At 49.9% G+C, this 22,983-nt stretch overlaps 1 protein-coding gene across 5 annotated transcripts in view; it reads left to right on the forward strand.

Annotated features, from left to right (window-relative positions):
- LOC135907603 (high-affinity choline transporter 1-like) overlaps nucleotides 1–22,983 on the forward strand; it is a 294,531-nt gene that overhangs the window by 248,017 nt on the left and 23,531 nt on the right. For all 5 annotated transcript variants that reach the window (XM_070532592.1, XM_070532594.1, XM_070532593.1 and 2 more), the window contains one exon: nucleotides 1,960–2,182. In XM_070532592.1, coding sequence (XP_070388693.1) covers nucleotides 1,960–2,182 — 223 coding nt within the window. The remainder of the gene's footprint in view (nucleotides 1–1,959; nucleotides 2,183–22,983) is intronic.

Here is a 22,983-nt window from a genome sequence, read left to right on the forward strand (position 1 = left end):
GAGACTGAAATTTTATCAAAAGGACTGCGCTGAATCTTACAAAATTTCGTAATCACGTTATCGCACGCAACCTCGCGTGCCCGCGAGCTCAAGCCGGTTGGCGTTCAAAACGATCAAGCGCACCAAATATGACTAACACGACCACGTAGTGCGCATATAAGCAAAGCAGACGTTGCGTAAAAATCATGTTAAAGCGTGCGTACAAATGACAACATGCACAGTGAACTGTGCAATATCTACTACGTTATTGCCCGCAGCACAATGCGCAAGCCTGGCACATACAATACTCCGAGAGAGTCACAACTTACATCACATAGTCGCGCGGAGGAAGTTGGTCGGAAGTTCTCCCTCCCGATTCGGTGAAGCCATGTCTTTCTTCTTAACCCGTTGCGCTTACCGGACGGTATCGCGAACATATTCTTGCCTTTGCTAAAACTATATTGGCATCCAAACGCGTAGCAGGTCATGGTAACAGAAAATGACGTGAAGCGACGTCGCAGTTGCCACAAAACATCCTTCAAGGCGTTCACAAGATCAAAACAACACAGAATAGGAACGGAAAGAATGCCGCCAACAAGCGCCGCTTCTCGAGCAAAGATGGCACTGAAGCGCGACTGTAAACAAACAAAGCCGGCGCAAGGGGCCACGTGATGCCATTAGGCCAATAGCGACGCGGTGTCGGCTTCGGCCAGAGCGCTGGAGGAGGAGGCGGCATTCTTCAAAGCGTGGCACTACTTTACGAAGTTTAAGGGGCTTTACCTCGCACCGGTCCTCGCAGCTCCAATGCGCGCGTGGCGCGTCATCTGTCGGGGCAGCGCCGTACATGGAGAGGAGGGGGGTCTTCTGTGTTTGCCGCAAGATGGTTCTGCGTGTGCGCAAAGCGCAGAAGAAATGCAGCGGAAACGCACTTCGCTACTCGTGTAATTGCGACTTCTGTAAGTTACATGTTCATAATTACCGATATACACCGCAGTATAACTTTCCACGGCTCGTTTCGAAGGCAACACCGCATTCACTAGAGGCGCGTTTGTACCGCTTGGAAGCATCGAACTCGTGGCTGAGTGGTAGCGTCTCCGTCTCACACTCCGGAGACCCTGGTTCGATTCCCACCCAGCACATCTTGGAAGTTGCTTTTTATTTATGAAGTGCCTGCCGTGATTTATCACTCACGGTCAACGCCGCGGACGCCGACGCCGACACCAACGCCGAGGACACCGGCTTTTCTGCGACACGAGCTCCTTAATGCTATCGCGTTAAAACGCAAAAGCTAACCTTTAAGCTCACAAAGCTTTCTCGATCTCAGTTAGCGCAGGTACTGCCTAAAACAACTTTTGTCCAACAACTTGGCGACACGTCAATTTCCCTGTTCTGGCGGTAGATGTCGCTAGAAATTTTCTAAATGGCGCATTCGTTAAGCAGGCGTCATCATCAGTCATGAGATCTTCAGCGCGGCGTGATGCTCCACGCGGAAGCCTCAGACATCTATGCAATACCATGAGTCATGATGACTAGCTGTAACCACTATGACATAGGTCATATAGTCAAGCAGAAATTCGCTCACACCTTGCTTTGATCAGCGCAGTTTTGCTCATGTGCGTTATAAAGCAAATTATTACAAATATTCTATGGCAGAATAAAAAGAATATGACGATTAAAACTTGTGAGTCTGGTAGTTCTTGTGAAGCTTGCCGAGACCAGCATACATATTAAATTATGTGCTCTCCGCCAGAAGACATGGAACAGAAACAAATGAGTCGAACACCAGCACTGCAAGAATATGAAGGCTCTTCGTTTAAGCTAGACAAAGCAACAGCAACCACGGAAGTGTTAAATATATAAAATAACTGACTGATGTTCTATTTGATGCCGTCTATACACATAAAACATGAGCTATGCTATGTTTATCGCTTAACGTAAATGCGCATGGCCGTTACTTGAACCTCCAACCATTGCTTGCAGGCGTACTGGTAGGCGTTGTGTCAAGGGCGCTGTGCGGCGAGCCGTCCATGAGCGTGCCAGTGGTGGTGAAGCTCCCGTTGTATGACGAGCAGCTGGGCATGCAGAAATTTCCGCACCGGACACTCTGCATGTCCTTGAATCTGCTCACTACCGTCGCCAGCTCCGCCCTCTGGGAGAAACTCTTCGCGTGGGGCATCATGCCCAAGTCTCTCGACTGCTGCAGGTGAGCGCCAGGGGCTGGATAATTGTTACTGTGGTACCAGTTATATGAATACTGCGGGGCTCTATCTTTCGTAGGCATCGCCGTCGCTGCGATGATCCGTATAAAGTCCAAGGTGCATTAACATCACGGCCGCGCACAATGTGCTGTGGGTGAGAGCGAATGCGTGCGAAGAGGAGCCGATGATGGTGGCTCGATCTTGCACGTCCAAGGAAGAGGGGTGGGGAGGAAGCGCGCCAGCTTCCCCCACGCGCAAGGCACTAGGGGGAGAGGGGCAGGCCGTTCTACTCCGTCCACATCTGTGTATGGCGTGGCTAGCCACAGCCGCATATTGAAAACGGTCTGCTGTAGGTACAGTGGCACAGAGTCTGGGCGCGCCAAGGGCTGATGGCTTCGTGTGCTCTGTGTTCTCGCCGCTCAGTTCGCGTTGAAGCGAGATCGATGTAGCACATAGAGCTATTCGTTCGCTGTGGTCATCAAGTGAACTGTGTTCATTTTCGCTTGTGCGCGCATGACACGACGCTTCTTACCTTAATTAGCAAGCGAATGCTTAGAAGTTGATGACCCATGAAACTACTATCCTTACTTCATGCAGCTCTGTAATAATTTGCTTTCGCAGTTGATGCTTCGTCTTTCGGGCCGAACTGCGGCATGTTTTGCATAAACATCCCGCCTGCTAAAGTGGCGTCTGAACGTTTTCCACTCATCACCCATCGAAATGGACCAGGCAGCTGAATGTTCAAAATTTTTGTGCTTGCATTTATCAACAAGCATTGTTGTAGCTCTTATATTTTCTGGGTGTAAGTTTTGTTGTGTAGCTTTCGTTGCAATGGGAATTCCAGAGACACTCGAGTAGCACTCGCGGCGTTGGCGTCATGTCCCTGTTTTGAGGTACAAATGAATGAAAAGACAGAGTTTACTCTAATTCTAATAATACGGAGGTTGTGGGTTCGACTCCCATCGGCGCAAGTTCTCCTCTGGTGCACTTCCAGTTCCCTTTTCTTTGTAACATTACACATGGAAATTTCAAGCACAGCTGACTTTCGCGATGCTTTCATAGGTTTCATTGTCTGCTGGTTTTATATTGTGAATATATACACATATATAGTCACGTGATAGTGACGATTAAGAAGGCAGCAATACTGTGATTAACGAAACGAGCTTTTTAATGGGCGAACTTGTGCCTTCAAAAACAGGCTGCACTCAAAGAACAGCGGTAGCGGCGAACACCATCGGCGGTCGTCGAAATCTGGTCAGCGGGTCAAGTGCGTCGGCTTTTATGGATCAGTCATTGAATATTCCAGAGTAATCGCTGGGACCCCCATGCCTTCCACAATGTTCTACGCCATTCGCGTCGCGCATACATGCAATCAGACTACACAAGGTTCGGCGACAACAGACAGCGTATGTAACCATCGATAACATTCCAGAAACTTCCGACACATGCAAGCGTGTCCTGCGCGGTGCAATAACATTTGTTAGGCGGTGAAACGTGTCGCCCGATAAAGACACGTATCCAGCTTTTCTGGACACAAGGGTTTAGTTCGCGTGAGTGCCACCACGTGGCGTACTGACCTTAAACTTTTCAAGCTTTCCGCGGTGACGCGTGATGACGTCAACTAAACAAAAATAAAAATATAAATGTTGTCCCTGCGCATTGAACTTCGCCACAATGCTTGTCCCGCCGGCGTTATCAGTGTTCTTGATAAAGGCGTATTCGCTCGTCGCCTGGAAATTACTCGTCATCCTAAGAGCGTTTAGTCGCGACGAGCAATGGTGGATTCTGTGCTTTTTATGCGGTTCTTTTTTTCTCCTTGTTTTTGTTTTTTCCTTTTTTTTTCATTCTACGGAGTAAAGAAGCTTGCCTAACCGTCACAAGTACTACGGGGCAGCCTTTATTCAGTCGGCACACATTGTTAACATCTGAACATCGCACAGCGTCTACTAGAGACGCCGTCGTGGACGGATTTTGATTTTCCCCTATCGACTCCAACTCCAATTCATTAAGGTGCACACAATTATTCCACTAGCGACCTTGCAATGGGCACTCATTGGCTACCGCCACAGCTGCAAATCTAGATGTGCTTAAGTATTAGGACATATACATGGATATGTTGGTTTTTCACCTTGACACAAAAGTCACGACACAAGAGTTGAGCAAACTGTCGCTATGTCGTCGCAGGGTGTGGGACCGGTCTAGTTGGTATTCCATGCTAAAATGACTAGCGTAACAGTAGACGCGGGACACTAAAGAGGCGACAAGGATAAGCGCAAACTTCCAACTGGGCGCTTGTTCTTGTAGCGTCTTTAGTGCTCGTTGTCCACTCTTGCGCTAGTCACTTCAGTCTGTGTCGTCGTCCGTTATTATGCTACGGCCGAAGCTGCTCGCAATATTACGTCGCATTTACTGGCCACCAGGCCAGGTGCACCCTCGGGTACTACATATACAGTACTTGCTGTTAGTTTGCAAAGTAGTCTCCTATGGCGGTTATCCACGTGCGTGAAGCAAGAATGCTATTTAAAATGATGGTTCAGTAATATATGCGGGATTTGTATGTTCTCCACATTCTCTACCATGTTGCCGTTCCGCATTTATTATAAGCCGCAATGTAGACTAGCAGCTATCCAACGCCATAAAGGCTATCCATATATACTCAAAGACCTCGCGCACAACTCCTGACACTTAATTGTATTCAAGAGTTGCGCGTCTGCCCTGGACATCCTTAAGGAATGTTACATAACATGTGGTTTTACTTGCCGAAACCACGATTTCATTATGAGGCACGCCGTAGTGAAGGATTCGGGTATAATTTAGACCACTTGGGATTTTTTAACGCCCGCCTAACCCAAAGTATGCGGGTTTTCGCATTGCACACCCATTGAAATACGGCTGCCGTGGTTGGGATTCGATCTAGAGACCTCGTGATTAGCAGCCGAACCCAATAAAAGTTAAGCAACTACGGAGGGGAAGGAATGTTGGCAGTAGGAGGAAGGTGACAGCCGGCACGTGAGACAATTTATTCCCATCCTCATTGCGCGAGAATCGCTACCATCTGTCGAAGAATGACACCGTACAATGCACCGTATTCAATGTGATGGAGTCCGCGTCCAATATTTCAGACCCGTATCATTCTGTAACTACTGACGACCAGGCATCTCGCTAATAAGTGCAGTCGCTTGACAGCTGCCGAGCGCTGGCGTCGGCCACAGGACCTACTTGACCTTTGTTCAATACTTTCCGACATTCTCGCCTTATTTCGCACCACTGCGTTTCAGCTTAACTGCTTCAACAGCCAATTTATTTGCGCCACAATTTGGTCACCCTGTCAACGTTATGGTTTCCTATTTTTAAGTCATCTTTTATATTAGGCTAATGCTGTCCTGAAATTTCCAGTGGTTTCACCTTTCCCAATATGCCCACATTTTTGCCGACCTCTGCTCATATTTTGAAGCATCTTTAATAGACGTGGAAACCATTGCGTGGCCCCCTGACCAAGCTGCACAAAAGGTCATTTGATATCCCTGAGGTCTTGTGTAAGCTTCTGCCTTCTTGCCGTTCATCAACCTTCTGATTTCCCTGTAACTGTATCCCATTTTGACGACTCCAATCCCACGGAAGTTGGCAACCATATAATGTCCATGGGATTAAACCCATCTAAATCAATTCTACTGTGAATACGACAGCCGCCTTTGCTCACTGTGAATGGAAATATTGCGTTAATGAGCGCCATTCTTAAGCATTAAAATGGACAGTCAAAAATTATGCGGATCTCATGTAATTGCGAATCGATGTAAGCAAAGCTTTCTGTGTTTGCTGTCATTGTGATACGTAATCTCCACAGAGTAGACAGGCACTCTCTAATGAAATGCTGTCAATGCTTGCCTGATTACGCCTGCCATTGTGATGCAAATAAACGGAACTTCACCTCACTTTCTCAGAAATAAACGCTGAATGAAATGCAGACGTCATCCTAAACAAGATCAACAAGTGCCGTAGTGCTCGATCTGATGATGTCCCTATTCGTAAGCTTATATTCCAGATTTTTTTTTTTGGGGGGGGGGGGGCGGCGATGTGCTCTTGTACCTTAGAAATGTACCTCGTACGTCTCTAATGTGCTCGTTTTATTCTCAAGTACCCTATGAAAACTCTCATTGCTGCATCGTCATGATGTCCTGGTGGCAGGCCACCATGGCGTGTCGCGCACGTATGACCACGCTGATTCATTTGGGTTGACATATACTATTTTGTGCGTCATACTTCGCAAGATTATTTTTTAAACTATGCCAGAGCTCGAAAAGAGCGGCCAACTCACTGCGTCCCTTACCTGTTTACTTCTGCAAAGTGTGTGTTTATCGCTGTGGTTACCAAATACGCCGAGCGGTGTGCTACCACTCAAGCCTTTCTGGCGGCTGGGCAACTGAAGTCGCAGGCTTTATTCAGCATGGCGTCGATGTTCAATATGGCTATCCTCAATTACTTTTCGCGGACTTCGCTCACCGCCTTCTCTCCAGTGTCATCTCTTACACTACTCGCTCCTGCTAGACACAACACAAACACGCAATGACCTTAATGAAGTATCAGTTACACGCTAGTTGACAAGCTGTCGATGTATATTTCCCCTGAGCGCAGGGATTGGAGCGTGGTCCTGTATATGGTGACATTATCCGTCTATAGCCTCGCTCAACAACACCGCTCGTTACTCATCACGTTTTTTTTTGTCGACAAGAGCATAGTTTATTTCCCCTAAATGTGCTTTCGGCTTTAGGTGTGAATTTGCACGCCCGCTTATTCTGTTACGTTGACGGCGACCGTTGTCGTCAGGCTGCCACCTCATTCTGGGCTTCGCAGTCACCAGAGAGCACAGAAAACTGTCTCCACAAACAAACAACCAGGATTCGAGCGCACCTCCCAAATGCACCGTCTTGCATTTGGGAGATGGGCACGCTAACGATTGCGCTACCACCTGCCTCCACCAATTTCTGTTTATCTGCCTTCCGACATCACGTTTTTGCTGCAGACGCAGGCAGAACGGATGCAGAAACGAAAAAAAGTTAAGATTGCTTGCGCCGCCAGCTGACACATGGCCTTAACTTTGGCAGGTTATTCTCATTGGAGCGCATGTAACCTTGCGGCTGCGTGCAGATTGTGGGTCGCCTTAGCAATATTGTAAATTTGCTTTAACCGACTCTTTTCAGCTAGAACTGTAATGCAGGACAAAAATGAGACCTACCGTTGAATATTTTTTTCTTGTTGTCTAGGTTTAAACCAAAAACGCTAATTTATAAAAATCGTGATTTTTTTAAGAAATGGCATAAGGATACTGTATTTCAAAGTCATGTCGTTGTGACAATACGGGTCGACACCACGTATCGACGAAAGGGCATCACAGTGCCGATGCACGCGGCAAGTTACTGAATAAAGAAAACATGAAACGACTGTTTTTCCGTTCTCGCAATATATTGTACACGGAACACAAGGCACCCACCACCATGGCATTTTATTTTTGACAACAGCGAAGCACAATGGCGGACTGATATACTTCATAAAGGGGTTTAATTTTATCTTTTCATCGCAGAACCGCAAGCACAGGCTGCATCGCGCGTATGCCGCAGCCACGTACTGTGGCCGCCTCCTTTTCCTCTAACAATGTGGCGCCCGGCGGCTTCGCGGGCTCCCGTATATATATATATATATATATATATATATATATATATATATATATATATATATATATATATATATATATATATGCCGAATTGGACTGTCACTCCAGACATTTAAATACATGCATACAAACGACGGCATGATTGTTCACATATTGTTGGATTGGACATGTTTGGCACGAGGGCCCAGACCCTGTCTTCTTATGCATGCGTCTCTGTCTTGAAGGGACGCGCACCATAACGTGCTGCAATGGTGCTTGCGTTGAGCGTATGTAAGGCGAAAAACGTGGTTCTAAAATGTCTGTTCATTAACTTGTGCAGTAAACCCATGTTTATAGTATTCGCGCGAGTATGGTCACGAGTATGGCATCCGTAACCGCAAGCGTCACGTTATGGTCGTAACTTGTCAGGACAGCGTAGTTGTAATCCACAGAACCTGTCACTAAAGAAAACGTGGCTAGGCATCGCTGATGAATAAGTAATTGCGAAGATTGGTTTCCAGTAAAGGTTTGTTACCAAGAATGGCGGGAGCTTATACTGCCGCAAAGGACGGATGCTGGGTGGTGACTCCAATCATTTACTCGGCACATCAAACATCTACACTGGAATTCAACTAGTTTCACCAACTCTTGCTTATATTCTCTCGCCCCTAAGCTGCGACTTCGCCTGCCACCCGGGCCCCAGCTTTTCCTCTTTGTCGCCCACTCCCAATCTGATGACGTGCTTCCACTGATGCTTGCTCCTCGTTTTTCTCAATAAATGAAGGCATTCATTCATTAATTCATTCATTCGTTCATTATTAAGTTGCTGCAGAAAATAGCGTGTCTTTATCTCCATAACCACCCTGTCTATCACCTAGACTCTCCCATCGCAAAACAAAGTTGCTGTGTTGCAAATGACTGGGCGTCACACATACAATTTTCTAGGAATGGCCAGTAGCACAGGGGGCAATTTTGGGTGGGTGACGAGGCAGTATATAGAACACCTTCTCTGCCATATCCACACTCAGTGCTCTGCTTCGTGAGCTACTATTAGCCGCTACGATGAAGTGCGAAATGAAAGCAACCCAGCTGGGCTGGTCGCGGGCAGCGCTTTTTGGATTCGTGATGCGTCAATGATTTAAAATATATATGTTTCTTATATAAGCCTAAATGACAGCGATATAGGCGAGGTGAGTTACCGTAGCTCGTTGGCTTGAACTAACGACGCTCTTCACGCAGCACTTTCGTCTTATGCGTGTTTGTGAACGGGAATGAAAGAGAGCAGGGTAACACGCCTTCCTGAAATGAAACACTCGGAATAACCTTTTGTTTGGCGGTTGGACAAATGTCGAGGGTCCCCGATACGAACAATCTGCAAGACTGTATTACCTTGCAAAGGGGAACTCAGATGAAACGTTGTCAAAAGCATAGGCTTTTAACTATCATAAGTATTTCTTTATTGAAATTCCTTACCATGAGGTGAAAGCCGACTAATAAGGATAAAAATTTTCTGTGTTATTAAAACATCCTGTTAATAAAAGGTTGCTGTGCTTTACAACCCCAAAATTAAAAAGGAAGTTATGAAAATAAATTGGTGCGGTAAATGTGTAAACGCAGACGCAAGGCAAGGCCTAGTCCCCGTTTCCCAGTATTCACTGAATGAAGATGGAGCACCTCTATACTCTCACGTTGTAGTCATGTCAAGAACAAAACGCTTCCAAAAGTGTCACTCACGAATGTTAGTCATTATAAGACGAGCTTGTGCTGGAGAAGAAAATAACACTGAAACATAACGATGGCTTCGCGCAAAGTGCGTCTTCTGATTCCGATCTACGGATCAAGGCGTCGGTTCGTCAGATTGGAATGCTCGTACATTGCAGCGCAATCTCGGGTCGTCAAATGTTATGGGGAATGTACGCCAGTATTCGCTTCACGCGCGCACTCTGATAAGATAACGCCCTTTCGCTATTGAATCCATGACAACATACTGGATATTAGAAACACATGCAGGCGCATCTTGAGCTAACTGAGAACTTTGTAACTGTGGTTAGACGCTAACAAAAGCCACCCCCCCCCCCTAAAAGATACAGTTGCATTCAATATTAGCTGACGCATAGTACTTGTGGTTTAAAAAGGGCCCCCAACAATGCACAGCGGCCGACATACAGGAAATTCAAGAGTGAACCACTTTCCAATTACCGGTATTTATCAAACCAGCATAGCGTGGTTCAATGCAGCCCTGTAGTCCAGGGGCCACTTCCACCACGGGTACTGTGTCGGAGCTCATATTTCATGTCAGCATTATTTGTCACAAAATGACACTATTTTTTTCTTTAGATCTTATCATTAGACAGCTGAAGTACATCCAGAGAAACCCTCACCTTAATATTTCAGTGCTTTTCGTTCTAACGTACTACATATCCGTGCTGATCCATACGTTACAATGTACTGAAAATGTACCCAATGCTTTCCTCCAGGAAGCTGTTTTTATTTCTTATGATGCCAGGCAACCGAGCCTGATGCCACCAACGCTCAGAAACCTAATCGGGAGCGCGCAGAATGTTATCGCAGACCTTTTGTGATGTACCGTTGCGCTGAGGCGCTTCTTGTATAATGTATGAGAATCGGTCGTAAAGACAGACGTGCAAGGTTGGGCCATGTGCTTAAGCTCATGAAGTTTATTTGTGCCAAGATAACCTGTCCAAGCTCTCACCTTCTTTATAAGAAGTCTACAGCACCATCAATATGCTGGCTGCTTTTAACTGCATGAAACGAAACAATTGAAATGATACAAACAATGTTAACATCATTTTATAATTCGAGTGTTCTGATTGGCAATCTCTAGATGCGGAGTAAGTTGAGAAGTTGTTTGCGTAATTAACAAAGCTACGTTAATTAAATTTTCAGCAATGGTTCTTACGTAGCTAAAGAAAATGAGCAGTTTGGAGCCCGTCCTTGAGATTATGCATCCAAGCGAAAAATTTTTGACTAAACATACTTCTGTAAGAGCCATGCGAGCAAACATTTTCCAAGTAAACACTGTTGGAAGACGTAACTGGCGTAGAAAAAGTACAGCCTCCCTGATTTTTAATAATATAGCGCGAGCGTCGACTGAACTGCTTATAACTGCTTATAACGGCGATAAGCGTGCAACAAGGCGAGAGTTCGCGCACGAGCCTTGTTGCCTTGTTGCACTCGCCTTGTTGCACGCTCTTTTTGCACGCTTATCGCCGTTTTAAAGCGCTCACCAGCAGTTCAGTCGACGCTCGCGCTATATTATTAAAAATCAGGGAGGCTGTACATCTGTAAAGTCACAGAAAGAACAGCACTTCACGACCGGACACAAAGGAGGAACCACACACAAACTGCGCTAACTTTAAGCGCTGTTCTTTATGTGATAATGAAGCAATTAGCCCGTCAGTCATTCCTTCCAAACCTGTAAAGTCAACCTGACCACATCTAGCCTTTTGTGATTCTGTCATCAATGGTATGGCCCAGTGAATACGTTCCCCATGGCCACATAGCCGCGTTCCATTTTTATTCATGCTGATTTCTCGAAGGCAAGCATTTTAAAGTTTTAGTGTCAATGCGGCAGTGAACGTGTGCCGCCGAAATCTTGCTTGGTCTCAGATTTGATGCATGATGGAATGATCGTGCAGATTAAGCGCGTCGCTGGGAAGGAAGATAAACAAAGTGAACAGCTTGGTAGCTGCTCACGGAGCCGTGCCGATGGTGGCGGCGCCATCATGACGAAATCCGAGGCGACGATATTGACGGCTGAGGCGTTTTTTTCCCTTTTATTCCTTTTCTTTTTACAACGAAGTCGTTAAAAGTAAGCTTTAACTCGGGCCCGGCTCCGACGCGGCTTATTCAAATAGATGTAATACGCAGAAACGCTTTTCGGAGATAACCCCTGGGCCTATTTTAATGTAATTTGCTGGATTCGGGAGAGAAAGGTCAATTCTAATGACTATTGGAAGCGGAATTTGTATTTAGGGCTTAAATTCTGGTAAAAGATTTTCAAAAATGCTAAAGTGCGTAAAATACAGAAGCACGAAGTGTACAAACTAATAACTCCGCATCAAGAACCGATATCGCGGTTCTGTAAACCGCATCCTTTAGACAATTCGAAGTAGACAAATCCAATATGCCGATTTCTATCTTACGTGAAGTCGTTACATGGTGAACAAGGGTTGTGGAAAAGCTGTATTTCCACATTACTAAATGTTTTTAGATCCATGCGTAATATATCAATTCTGTCTGCTTTAGATGTGCTGTTAGATGGAATGTACAGAATTGTAGCATCAGTTTTCATTGCCGAAAGACAGAGTTGTAAACTTGATGGTTTCCCTTGCTGAAAATTTCCGATTTTTGCAAATTTTGAATAAACAAATTATGACCTAAATCAAAAATTCTAAACCAGCAGTCACTAGATTTTAAGTTTTTTTTTTAAGTGCAACAAATCTTGTGAAATTTCATGCAGTGGTTGTGGAGAAAAACGAATTCTCCTTTCACATGTATTTATATAGGACCACCAGAGCTGAAGGATCCTCTTAAGGGCTACTTTCCCCACTATAGGGTGCGGGTGTAGAGCAAAATCCCGAAGATAGCGTAATACCGGCCTGACCCGCAGCGGAGGTGAAGCAAGCGTTCAGCTTTCCCCATACGTGCGCTGATCCCGAATGTAACGCCATGCCAGGCCGACCTGTGGCGGAGGGGAAGCAGACTTTAAGCACTGCCCATACGTGGGCCGATCCCGAATACGAACGCCACCAGTGTAATGCGGGGCCGACATACGGCGGATGTGCAGTTCGCCATTAAGGGGCCCAGATACACAGCTTTGCTGGTCATGTTTCTTCGGATAGTGGGAGGGCACTGAGATTTTTTACTTACAAAACGTCAGGTCATCGACGGCAAAACCAGGGACACCAAAGCCGTCCTCCGGCTCGACCTAGAAAGCGCCTTCGACATAGTGGCGCACTCTGCCATCCTCGCGCAGGTAACCCATCTAAACCTAGGCGAGAGGTCGTACGAATATTTCAAAGACTTCCTCACCGGCAGAACGGCGGAGCTCAGAGCCGGCGACCTGAAGAAGGACGAGAAGACATTAGGGAGCCAGGGCACTCCCCAAGGCTCCGTCATCTCACCCATGCTATTTAACCATGTTATGATTCAAGTTGCCAAAAGACTATGCCAGCTTGAAGGACTGAAGCACACGATATACGCGGACGACATGACGCTGTGGGTGGACGGGGGCAGTGATGCCCCGCGTAAAATCCACACTACAGACGGCCGTCGACACGATTGATGAAAGTTGGAAGGTACGGGACTGCATTGCTCCCCAAGTAAGTCGGAACTCCTGCTTTACCAACCGATCAAAACGCACAGAATCAAGAAGCAAAGAAAACACGAAAAGATAAAGATCCGCACCAGGGATGGTAACACAATACCGATGGTCAGCAAGATCTGAGTCCTGGGCATGACGATCGAAGCACTCGGCAGGAACGGAGACACCGTCACCCGCATCATGGGTAAGGCGGCCAACGCCACCAGACTGCTCAAGCGCGTTACCACCAAGAAGGGAGTCATGAAGGAGGAAAACTTCATCAGACTTATACACTCCTTCGTACTCTGCCACATAGTGTACGTAACAGCCTTCCACAAGTGGATGAAAAGCGAAAAGAACAAGCTAGGCATCCAAGGCACCCCTCGGTCTACTCGAAACTACCAACACGAAACGTCTCCTCCAGCTGGGCATATACAACACGCTCGACGAGATCACCGAAGCGCAAAGAGCCGCTCAATTAGAAAGACTGTCATCAACAAAGGCCGGCAGAAAGATCATGTGCGCTCTAGGCATCGTTTATCACGAACAGCAGGGACCAAAATGCCCCGTCCCCGATCACGTACGAGGGAACGTGCGGGTTGACCCCTTGCCGAGGAACATGCACCCGGAATTCAACGAAGGCAGAAGACGGGGTAGCGCCAAGGCACTGGCAGACCTGCACGCGGAAGACACCGGCGTCAGAAACGTGGCTGCAGCCAAATATGCCGGCCGCAACGGCTTCGCGATCGCGGTGGTCGACTCCGGAGGCAACGTGCGGGCCACCGCCAGCACATCGAGCAAGCAAGTGGAGGAAGCAGAAGAAATAGCCATCGCCCTGGCCATCGTAGACCGAGAATGCCACATGATCCTCAGCGACTCAAGACAGGAGGTGAGGAACCACCCCAAAGGAAGAATTGCCTCAGCGGCGGCACGCATCCTGCTCCGACAGGCAGACCGCGACAAGAGGACTCGAATCAAGTGGTTCCCGGCGCACGCAGGACAAGCGTCGGAGAAGCATGCCAGAGTAAACGTTTATTGTAACAGAGACTGTTTGGTTATGGTGGGTGGAGCCCCTCCTCCAGGGCCCCACTGGTTACAGCGGCTCGCCGGGCCTGGTCAAGGGTCGCCAGTTGGCTTCCCAATTCCACTTCCGCGAGTCGCGCCTCCCACGACCAGTTATGTAGAGTGTTGTCTAGCAGCGGCGAGGTGGCAGCCGCTGGACGTGACGCGCACTGGAATGTTATGTGTTCCAATGTCGGTGTTCCTTCGCACCACGGGCATGTGTTGCTGTATTTGTCTGGGTACATTTTGTGTAGCCTGTATAAATGTGGGAAAGTGTTTGTTTGCAGGCGGCGCCAGTCCCGTGCTTGCCTCCTGTCTAGGCCTGGGTGAGGAAGGGCTTTGGTTCGCCTACTTAGCCGTTGTAACTCGAGGATTTCTCTTGGCGCACCGGGTGTCGAGGTGTTCTCCCGGGCGGTGTGGCCCGCGGCTCGGCCTGTCATGCCTCGAGCCAAGCGGTCCGCCCGTTCGTTCCCCGCTATCCCTGTGTGCGCCGGGCACCAGGTCACGCAATGATCCATGGTGAGGTTCGTTCCTAGGATGCGGAAGACGCAGCCCGGTAAAGCCCCCCCAAGTAAGAGGCGGCAGGCGTCCTGCGAGTCTGTCAGCACGTAGGCCGATTGGCCCTTAGCTTCCGCGGCGCGTATAGCAAGGGCTATGGCCACAGCTTCGGCCGTTGCAGCCGATTTCGTGTGTATAGATGCTGCTACGGTTGTTCGTCCTTGGCTAGTCACGACTGCTGCAAATGTATTGAGGGTGCCTGTATTCTTGTGATACGAACTCGCGTCTGTAAAGTAAGTATCCGGGTCGCTTCGCCGCCTTAGTAGGGTGGCTGCCCACGCGCGTCTCCGTGCCGCATGATGGACTGGGTGCATGTGACGGGGGATCGGCGCCACGTGGATCCGCTCTCGGATTTCAGATGTCAGTAGGAATGTTTCATCGCCACAATATTGTGGTGTCAGTGGATAGTTAAGTCTTTGTAAAACCGAGCGCCCCTGAGGTGTCGTGTTTAGCCGTTCACGCTGCGCCATTAGAGTGGCCGCTGCATATTCCTCGAAAGTGTTCATCATTCCTAATTCGTTCAGTCGGATCGTGCTTGTGCTTTCAGGCAGGCCGAGTGCTGCTTTACAGGCAATCCTTATGAGCTTATCCGCATGTTCGATGTCGTGACGCCGCGTGGTTTGGAAAGGCAGGGCGTACGTTAGACGACTAATGACGAAGGCGTTCACTAGTTGCATGGTGTCTGCTTCGGTCATGCCTTCTCGGCTGCGCGCAACTCTGCTAATAAGCCCAGTTACGCTCCGAACAGTGCGTCTGAGATTGGAGAGCGCTATGCTAACGCTGCCCGTTTCTTGAATGCACATTCCCAGTACGCGCAGGTGGGACGCCCTCTTGATGGGCTCTCCCTCTAAGGTGAGCTGCAGATCCGGAGCCCTGGTCGCTTGGGTATGTCTAGGTCTAATATGAATATACTCCGATTTCGCTGGAGCGCACCGCATGCCTGCTCGTGTCATATAGTTTTCAATGGTGCTGATGGCCTGTTGAAGCGTGTCTTGTCGGTTTCCGTAGGACCCTTTGCAGGCCCAGAGTGTAATGTCGTCTGCATATATGGCGCAGCCAAGGTCCCGGTTCTTCTGTAAGTCCAGGGCCATTCTACGTAAGCCGACGTTAAAAAGAAGTGGTGACAATATGGATCCTTGAGGAGTGCCCTTATCTGGTAGGCGATACAGAGCAGAACGTGCTGAAGCCAGTCCTATTTTCGCGGAGCGGCTGCTCAGGAAGTCTTGAACGTAATGAAATACTCTTTCCCCACACCCGACATCTCGTAGTCCGTCTAGTATTGTAGTGTGTGAGATGTTATCAAATGCCTTATGGACGTCGAGTGCTAGCAGGATTCTGTCCATGCTGCCCGGAGGAGGATCGAGCACCTCATCTCTTAATAGAAGAAAGACGTCCTCTGCACAGATTCGCCTGCGGAAACCGAACATGGATTCAGGGAAGAGTGAGTTTCGTTCGATGTGGGCTTCGAGTCGGGTTAGAATTACTCGTTCAAAGAGCTTGCCCATGCAAGACGTGAGCGATATGGGCCTGAGATGGTTGAGCTCGCGCGGCTTGCCCGGTTTTGGTATGAGCACGATGTCTGCCTGCTTCCATTCTCGCGGTAGTCTTCCATCCGGTCGCCAGACCTGTTCATTGAAGAAGTCGACTAAGTGCTGTAGGGCTACGTCACTAAGGTTGCGCAGCATTGCGTTGGTGATTTGGTCGGGTCCAGGAGCCGTGTTCTTCTTGAGAAGGAGATTCTTGATGGGAAGGAAAGGTTGGGGTGAAGTGCAGCGCAGTAACTGTCTCTCAGCAGAGGACACCTCAACCGCGCTGCACAGGGGGTAGGGAATGAAAGTAGGGGGAGAGAAAGAGCACCAGAAACGGCAGAGCTAAAGGCGGTCGGCGAGGCCGACAGCCTCGGCGAATGTCAGGAGCGCACGTAGAAGTGTCCTGTGTCGTGAAGGGCAGCCCGAGGGGTGCAGGAGTTCAGTCACGGTGTCGCACGGCAGGCCGTGCCCACGGTAGACACGGGCAAGGGACGCGCGCGCGAGCGAAAAGTTGGGGCACTCACACAGCAGGTGCTGGAGTGTCTCGATCGCGCCGCAGTCGCCGCAAAGGGGAGAGGGGGCTCCACGCAGTCGATGCCGCCCACGTGATGCCGCCGCTCGGCGGGCCACACAGAACCGGTCCGAAGGGCAAGGAGGAAGGCGCGCTCGCGCCTAGTGAATCGGGTCTGCGGGAGATGACGCGGCGGGCGCCCCTGCGCAACTCGGTCGTCGGGATGGCGGAGCGCGAGCTCCCGTCTGAAGTGAAGTCGCGCTGTGTCCAGCGAGCTCACCCGGTCTGTCAGCGCGGTCGACGAGTCGTGTGCGCGCCTGGCCAGCCGGTCTGCCGTCTCATTGCCCACGACTCCGACGTGCGAGGGGATCCACTGCAGGCGTAGGTTGCATCGCCCCTGCAGTGCGTGCAGACGGACGGCAAGGCGCTGTGCAAGGGGCGGCGCGCGCTCGTCGAGTAGCAGCTGCTGCAGCGCGGACCGCGAGTCGCAGAGAATCGCCGCGCTGGTGATGTGCGGCGACTCCTCGAGGATGTCCGCAGCGAGGTGAAGTCCCGCTAGCTCCGCCGTGGTAGAGGAAGCCCGGTAGTAGAGCCGGCACTGCCTCGTGATGCCAAGTGCGGGAGCAACACAGGCGGCAGCCGCCGAGCCGTCGCTGAGGACGGAGCCATCGGCATACAAGTGCGTCATCCCTCCCAGGTCGTCCTCGATCCTGGCAGCAGCCTCCTGCTGTACAGCGCAGAGAGGCGTGCGATGTTTGGAGCGAACGCCCGGGAGGTCGAGACACACGTGAAGTGGCGTGCGCTGGTGTGGCGGTGGCCAGGTAGGCGGTACGGGCGGAGGGTCGACCACCAGGCTCTCAAACAGTTCGCACACTGTTCCCACCCGTGACTGGGGCAGGCAACGGATGAGGGACAGGATGGGTCCTGCGTCCGGGTGTTCTTCTTGAAGGTTTGTGCTGCTGCGTAGAGCTCCGAGAAGGTGATGGGAGCGTCCAAGCTCGAGTTATCCTGTCCTTGGTATGCTCTCATAACGCTTGAAGATGTCTGGGCAGCGCCGGTGTAGGTGCGTTGTAGATGCTCGAGTTCTTGTTCTGAGCCCTTGTACTCTCCTAACAGCCGCCGCATCACGTTAGACGTCTCGGTGCGCGTGCTAGTTGGGTCTAACATGCACCGAAGAATGGCCCAGGTCTTCTTGGTGCTGAGGGTGCCTCTGAGAGAGTCGCAGAAGCTGCGCCAATTTTGATTATTCAGCTCCTTCGCATAGGTGTTAGCTTCGTTTGCCAGCAGGGCTATTCGGCGCCTAAGTTTGCGATTACACCGCTGCCGCTTCCAGCGTTTGGTGAGGCTTCTGTGGGCCTCCCAGAGGTGGGCGAGATGGCTGTCTACTGCTGGTGCTTCCGTTGTGGTCTTGATCTCTCTCGTGGTGGCAGCATGGGCCTCCTTGAGGAAAGCTGTGCAACCTGCGGCCGTGGCTGGAAATGAGGAAGCAGCCTGGTGTCGTTCTCTGTACCTTTTCCAATCAGTGAGCCTGGCCACCCCTAGGGGCTGTCGAACTTTAGCTGTGTTAACATTAGCACAATAGATAGTTATCACTACCTAGCGTTTCGTCCAGGTTACACCAGGTGACCCCCGTCTCGTTGTTGACAAACGTAAGGTCTGGCGTGGTGTCCCGAGCAACGCTGTTTCCTATCCTTGTAGGAGTGCCTGGCTGCGTAATCAGTACAGGTTCGTGGGACTGAGTTTCTCGGAGTAGATTGAAGCCCTTGGCGGTGTCGCGTTGATAACCCCATGCGGAGTGCCAAGCGTTAAAGTCTCCGAGAAAGATTAGTCGGTCTTTCGTTGAGAGCAAGGTAGATACGTGACTTAAAATTAATGAAAAATCGGCCCTCTTATCCCTAGGTGGGCTATATACGTTGGTTATCAGGCACTTTGGACGACCCTTCTTAACTGGCCAAATGGTGAGTATTTGATGGTGGATTTCTACGCCAGGTGCTATGGCCACAGTGATTGTGAGGTCCTTGCGGGCCAATGCTGCCACTTCAGGGTAGTTCGAATCGCTGTAATAACGGTAGCCCCCAATAGGTATCCGCATTTTCCCCACTTCCTGAAGACAAATAATGTCAGGTGGGACGAGCGCCGCCTTGATATATTGTGTAAGTGCAGCATGTTTGTTATGTAGTGATCGGCAGTTCCACTGCCAAATTACGAGATTCTCTTGGCGTGTAGGTGTGGAGTTAGCCAGAGTATGGGCTCTCGAAATGTTCTGTGTCTGTGGTTACGGTGACCTTTGGATCTCGGTTCTCCGGGCTAAGGCTGCTACGACGTTTTCGCGTTTTTTTGGCTCCTTTGAGCGAGTCGTCGACATACCGCTTCAGATTGTGAAGCTCTGCAAAAAATAATTGCATTTGTGCGCACATATTGTCTAGTTTCCCTTCCAGATGAGTGATGGGCGTAGGCATCTGTGCTATAGGCTGCGTTTGTGATAGTGGATTGGTCTGTGTTGGGTTCGTCTGTGTGTTGGACAGTTGTGCGGGCGCGTTTGTCTTATGGGTTCCTCCGTGCGTCATCATGCTTGCCATTTGTCGTTTAAGTGTTTCAAGTTCATTTTTCATGCTATCCAAGCTTGCCTTAAGTTGTCTGTTTTCGGCAACTATTTTCTTGTATTCCTCGTTTTGTGTGATAGGTTTGGTTGTGGAGGACGCGACCGCTGCCCAGCTTACCTGTCGATTTGTCAGAACGCAGGCCGCCTTCGGTGCTTCTCTGGATGATCGTTGCGTCTGTCTTGCTTCTCCTCCCTGGACGCGCTCTCGTGCTCGAGAGCGGGATCTGCTCCGGTGAGGTGACGCTGATCTGGACCGAGCGTTCAGTCGGTGTGGAGATGGCGATCTCGTCCTTCCCTGTCGGTCGCGTTGGTCGCTCCTATGGCCGTTTGTGTAGTCCGATTCCTCATCCTCTGAGGCGAACCAGCGAGGTTTTTCTGCCATTCATTGCACTTGTCAGTGCTCTTTCTGACTTGAGGTTTTTTCGGTTGCTTGAGGCGTCGTTGGCAGCTGCGGTCCCCGGTGACGTGGGCACCCTCACACGAGGCACACTTTGGCTCACACGGGTGTCCGTCCACTGGGTTTCTGAGTCCACAAATTCGGCACACTCGCAGGTCGGGCTGTGGACAGACGTCTGTCCGATGCCCTTTTCCATGGCATGTTTTGCACACCTGAACAGTAGCACGGTAAGGATGACACAGGAGTTCGCCTCCGTTGTAGTACACCACCCGAGGTAGTGACGGGCCACAGAAAGTAAGGGCGGCACTCTTTGTTTCTCCGATCATTCTTGCTTGGATAAGTTCGACGCCTTGAGTCCGTATACGTATGTTTGCTATGATGGTCTCCGGTGGCGTTCGGGGTGGAAGTCCGTGTATAACTCCTCGGATAGCTTCCTCTCCGGTGGCAGCGTATACGTTAACGTCATGCGAACGTCCGTTGATAGTGAGGGAGTGGACTCGGCGTGCCTGCTCCGCGACCTCCTTACTCGATGTTGAAAGTATGGCGATATTGGAGCCGGGCTTTATACGGAGCAAAAATTGCTCGCCTCTTATTTGGTAGTCGCAGGCCATGACGATCGCTTCGGCGAGGGCCGGCGTGCTGATAGTCTTCAAAGGCAGTCCCTGGTGTGGTCGGATAACTATCTTGAAGTCATCCTTAGGAAGGGGAGGAAGTTTGGGTATGCCTCTTCGTCGTTTCCTTAGTTTCGCCGGGTTAGTGCTGCCCGTTGAGTTCGTTTGTCGCTTGCGCTCTCGAGCCTGCTGCTTCTTTTGCCGTAGCGTCAGGACTGTCTGCCAGTCGTCGTCCGTCCGCTGGCGTTCCCCGGCGTTGTGGCGAGCGGAGCCTGTTATGCCGTCTTCTGTTCTGTCTACATTTGTTACATCCATGTTCTCTGCTGGTGTTGTCTCACCTCGCATTCTCGTCGTCGTCTGAAGTTCGCTAAGCGTTCCCGTAGCCATGCCCAGGCAGAACGGTTGCTGCCGTGCGCGTTCCTCACGCGTCGGAGCAGCACCGGCTGCTGCGCTGAGCTGGTGTCGGGGTTATCGACGCTGCCCCGTAGTCCGGCTTTGTAGGATCGCTGGGCTTCACGAACGTCACAGAGGGCCAAGTGGGTAGCACACCCGTGTTCCTTGTATCCTCACGAGTCGACTGGTATCTCGGTACCGTGGGTGGAAGCACTAGTCTACCAAAAAACACATCGAAACGCAGAGCGCGATGCAAGCAGTACTGCGCTGCTCGGCGCCCCCTTGCGGCTCCCGAGAAGCATGCCAATCGCAACGAAACGGCACACGCCCGAGCGCGAGGACTAACCGGTGGTGCCCAAGGCAACCGATGCCCGCTGTGGTTCAGCGCCAAAGACCGCATGACCAGCTATAACGAACTGACCAAGGGTTTCGGCTGGCCCGCAGACTTCTCTCGCCACCCTGCAAAGGGCTGAGCAGGTCGCAGGCCGCGCTGTTCAGGCAACTACAAACGAGAACACTTCCAAGCCCGGGGCTATTACATAGGATGTACCCAGAATCGCACCCACATTACTAGTGCAGAGCGTGCTGCAGGGAGACGGCCACATTCGAGCACATGCTATGGGATTGCTCCAAACATCCAAGCGAAGCTAACTCAGGACGTATACCACCGCAGCTTCAGGAAGCAACGCGGAGCGACGACCAAGAAAAACAACTCCAGGCCGTCCAGCAGGTCGTCGAGGTGCTGGCTAGGCAGGAGCCTGGCGAGCCCGCAACGGCGAGCGGGGATCCTCGCAGAGCACCGGCCACAATGACGACGTAGGCCACGTCCGAAGCGAGCCTTCGCTCTTTACTGCAGGCTCAATAAACGCCTTCCCAATCCAATCCAATTACTTATCCGCGTTTGTCCTCCATGCGTCTGCGGTGAAAACAAGAAGCAGGTATGCATAGAAAATCTCAGGTGGCAGCGGCAGGTGGTAGCGCACAAGTTAGCATGCCAAACCCGTGCACGTACTTATAGCTGCATTCACATGGGCTCGTGATAGTGATAGCGACCAAAGCTCTACTTTTTTGCGCGCTCTAGCCATTGTGAAACTAAGGATGTAGTTAGCATGCCCAGCCACTGAATGCAAATTGCAGTAATTACGAGTGGTGGAATCCCTCTGGGGCTGATTGTGAGGAAAGCTTTCTTTCTATGTCCACTCTCGCGATGTGTGAAGCTAAATTGAGGAGGAGGCCTGACGGACACAACGTTGATGTTCACCATAAGAGAATGGATGGACGACCTGCGCAAAGGACAAAGCACACCAAGTTTTTAGCACTTGTCCTAGAGTGAAGCACTACAATTGCTAGTATGCCCTCATGGGGATGGTAGACCGAACTGCTTCTCGCTGCTAACACTGGACTGATACTAAGAAAATACACCGTTCGCAGGCACCACGCTACACTGAAATTAGCAAAACAATATCAGTTTATAAACTGACAGTGTCAATTATCTGGTGTCCTTCGTGTGTGTGTGGAGGGCATAAAGGCCCTGGCAATGAAATGGTAGTAGATTTGTTTTTGCTGCAGTTGCACACAAACAAAATTCGTTGAAGCGATCGGACAGCGATCTACCAGCGGAGAAGACCAACCCGCAAGTTAAAGAGAATTGCTGGTTTCAGATCTTCCAATGTACTTCGCGCTTACCTAATATCTGTAATATTTTTTTTCTTTTTGTGCTCTTATGAAGAGTAAAACTCCACATTACTACAATATCAACAACAGTGCCCAAAATAGACTGGCTTTGAAGCTGTGACCACCACCGCACTTTTGTACATTCAGCACGTGTAGTACTGGGGCAACACGTTTGGGCAAAATGATTAGGTTTTCGGTACAAGCACTGTGATAGGCGGCAAGAAATCCTTGTCATGCCCAGCTGAAGCAATACCATCTGAAATCTTATTTACTTATGCATTTTTGGAAAAATCACTTTAACCCTTTATACATTTGCTTCGTATTTGCTCAAAAATGTATTCTTTTGCAACATAACAGTAAAACATCCAGCAAGGTTCCTATACAGATGATTGACGAAGTTGTTCACTGAGAACATGTCGACTAGCGTGCGATTGAAAGTTGAATTATGATCGTTGTAAGCTTGTGTTGCCTTTAGCACGAGCGAGTAGTGTTAGCG

The sequence above is a fragment of the Dermacentor albipictus genome, chromosome 1, assembly GCF_038994185.2.
Source record: "Dermacentor albipictus isolate Rhodes 1998 colony chromosome 1, USDA_Dalb.pri_finalv2, whole genome shotgun sequence".
NCBI classification, from domain to species: Eukaryota; Metazoa; Arthropoda; class Arachnida; order Ixodida; family Ixodidae; genus Dermacentor; species Dermacentor albipictus.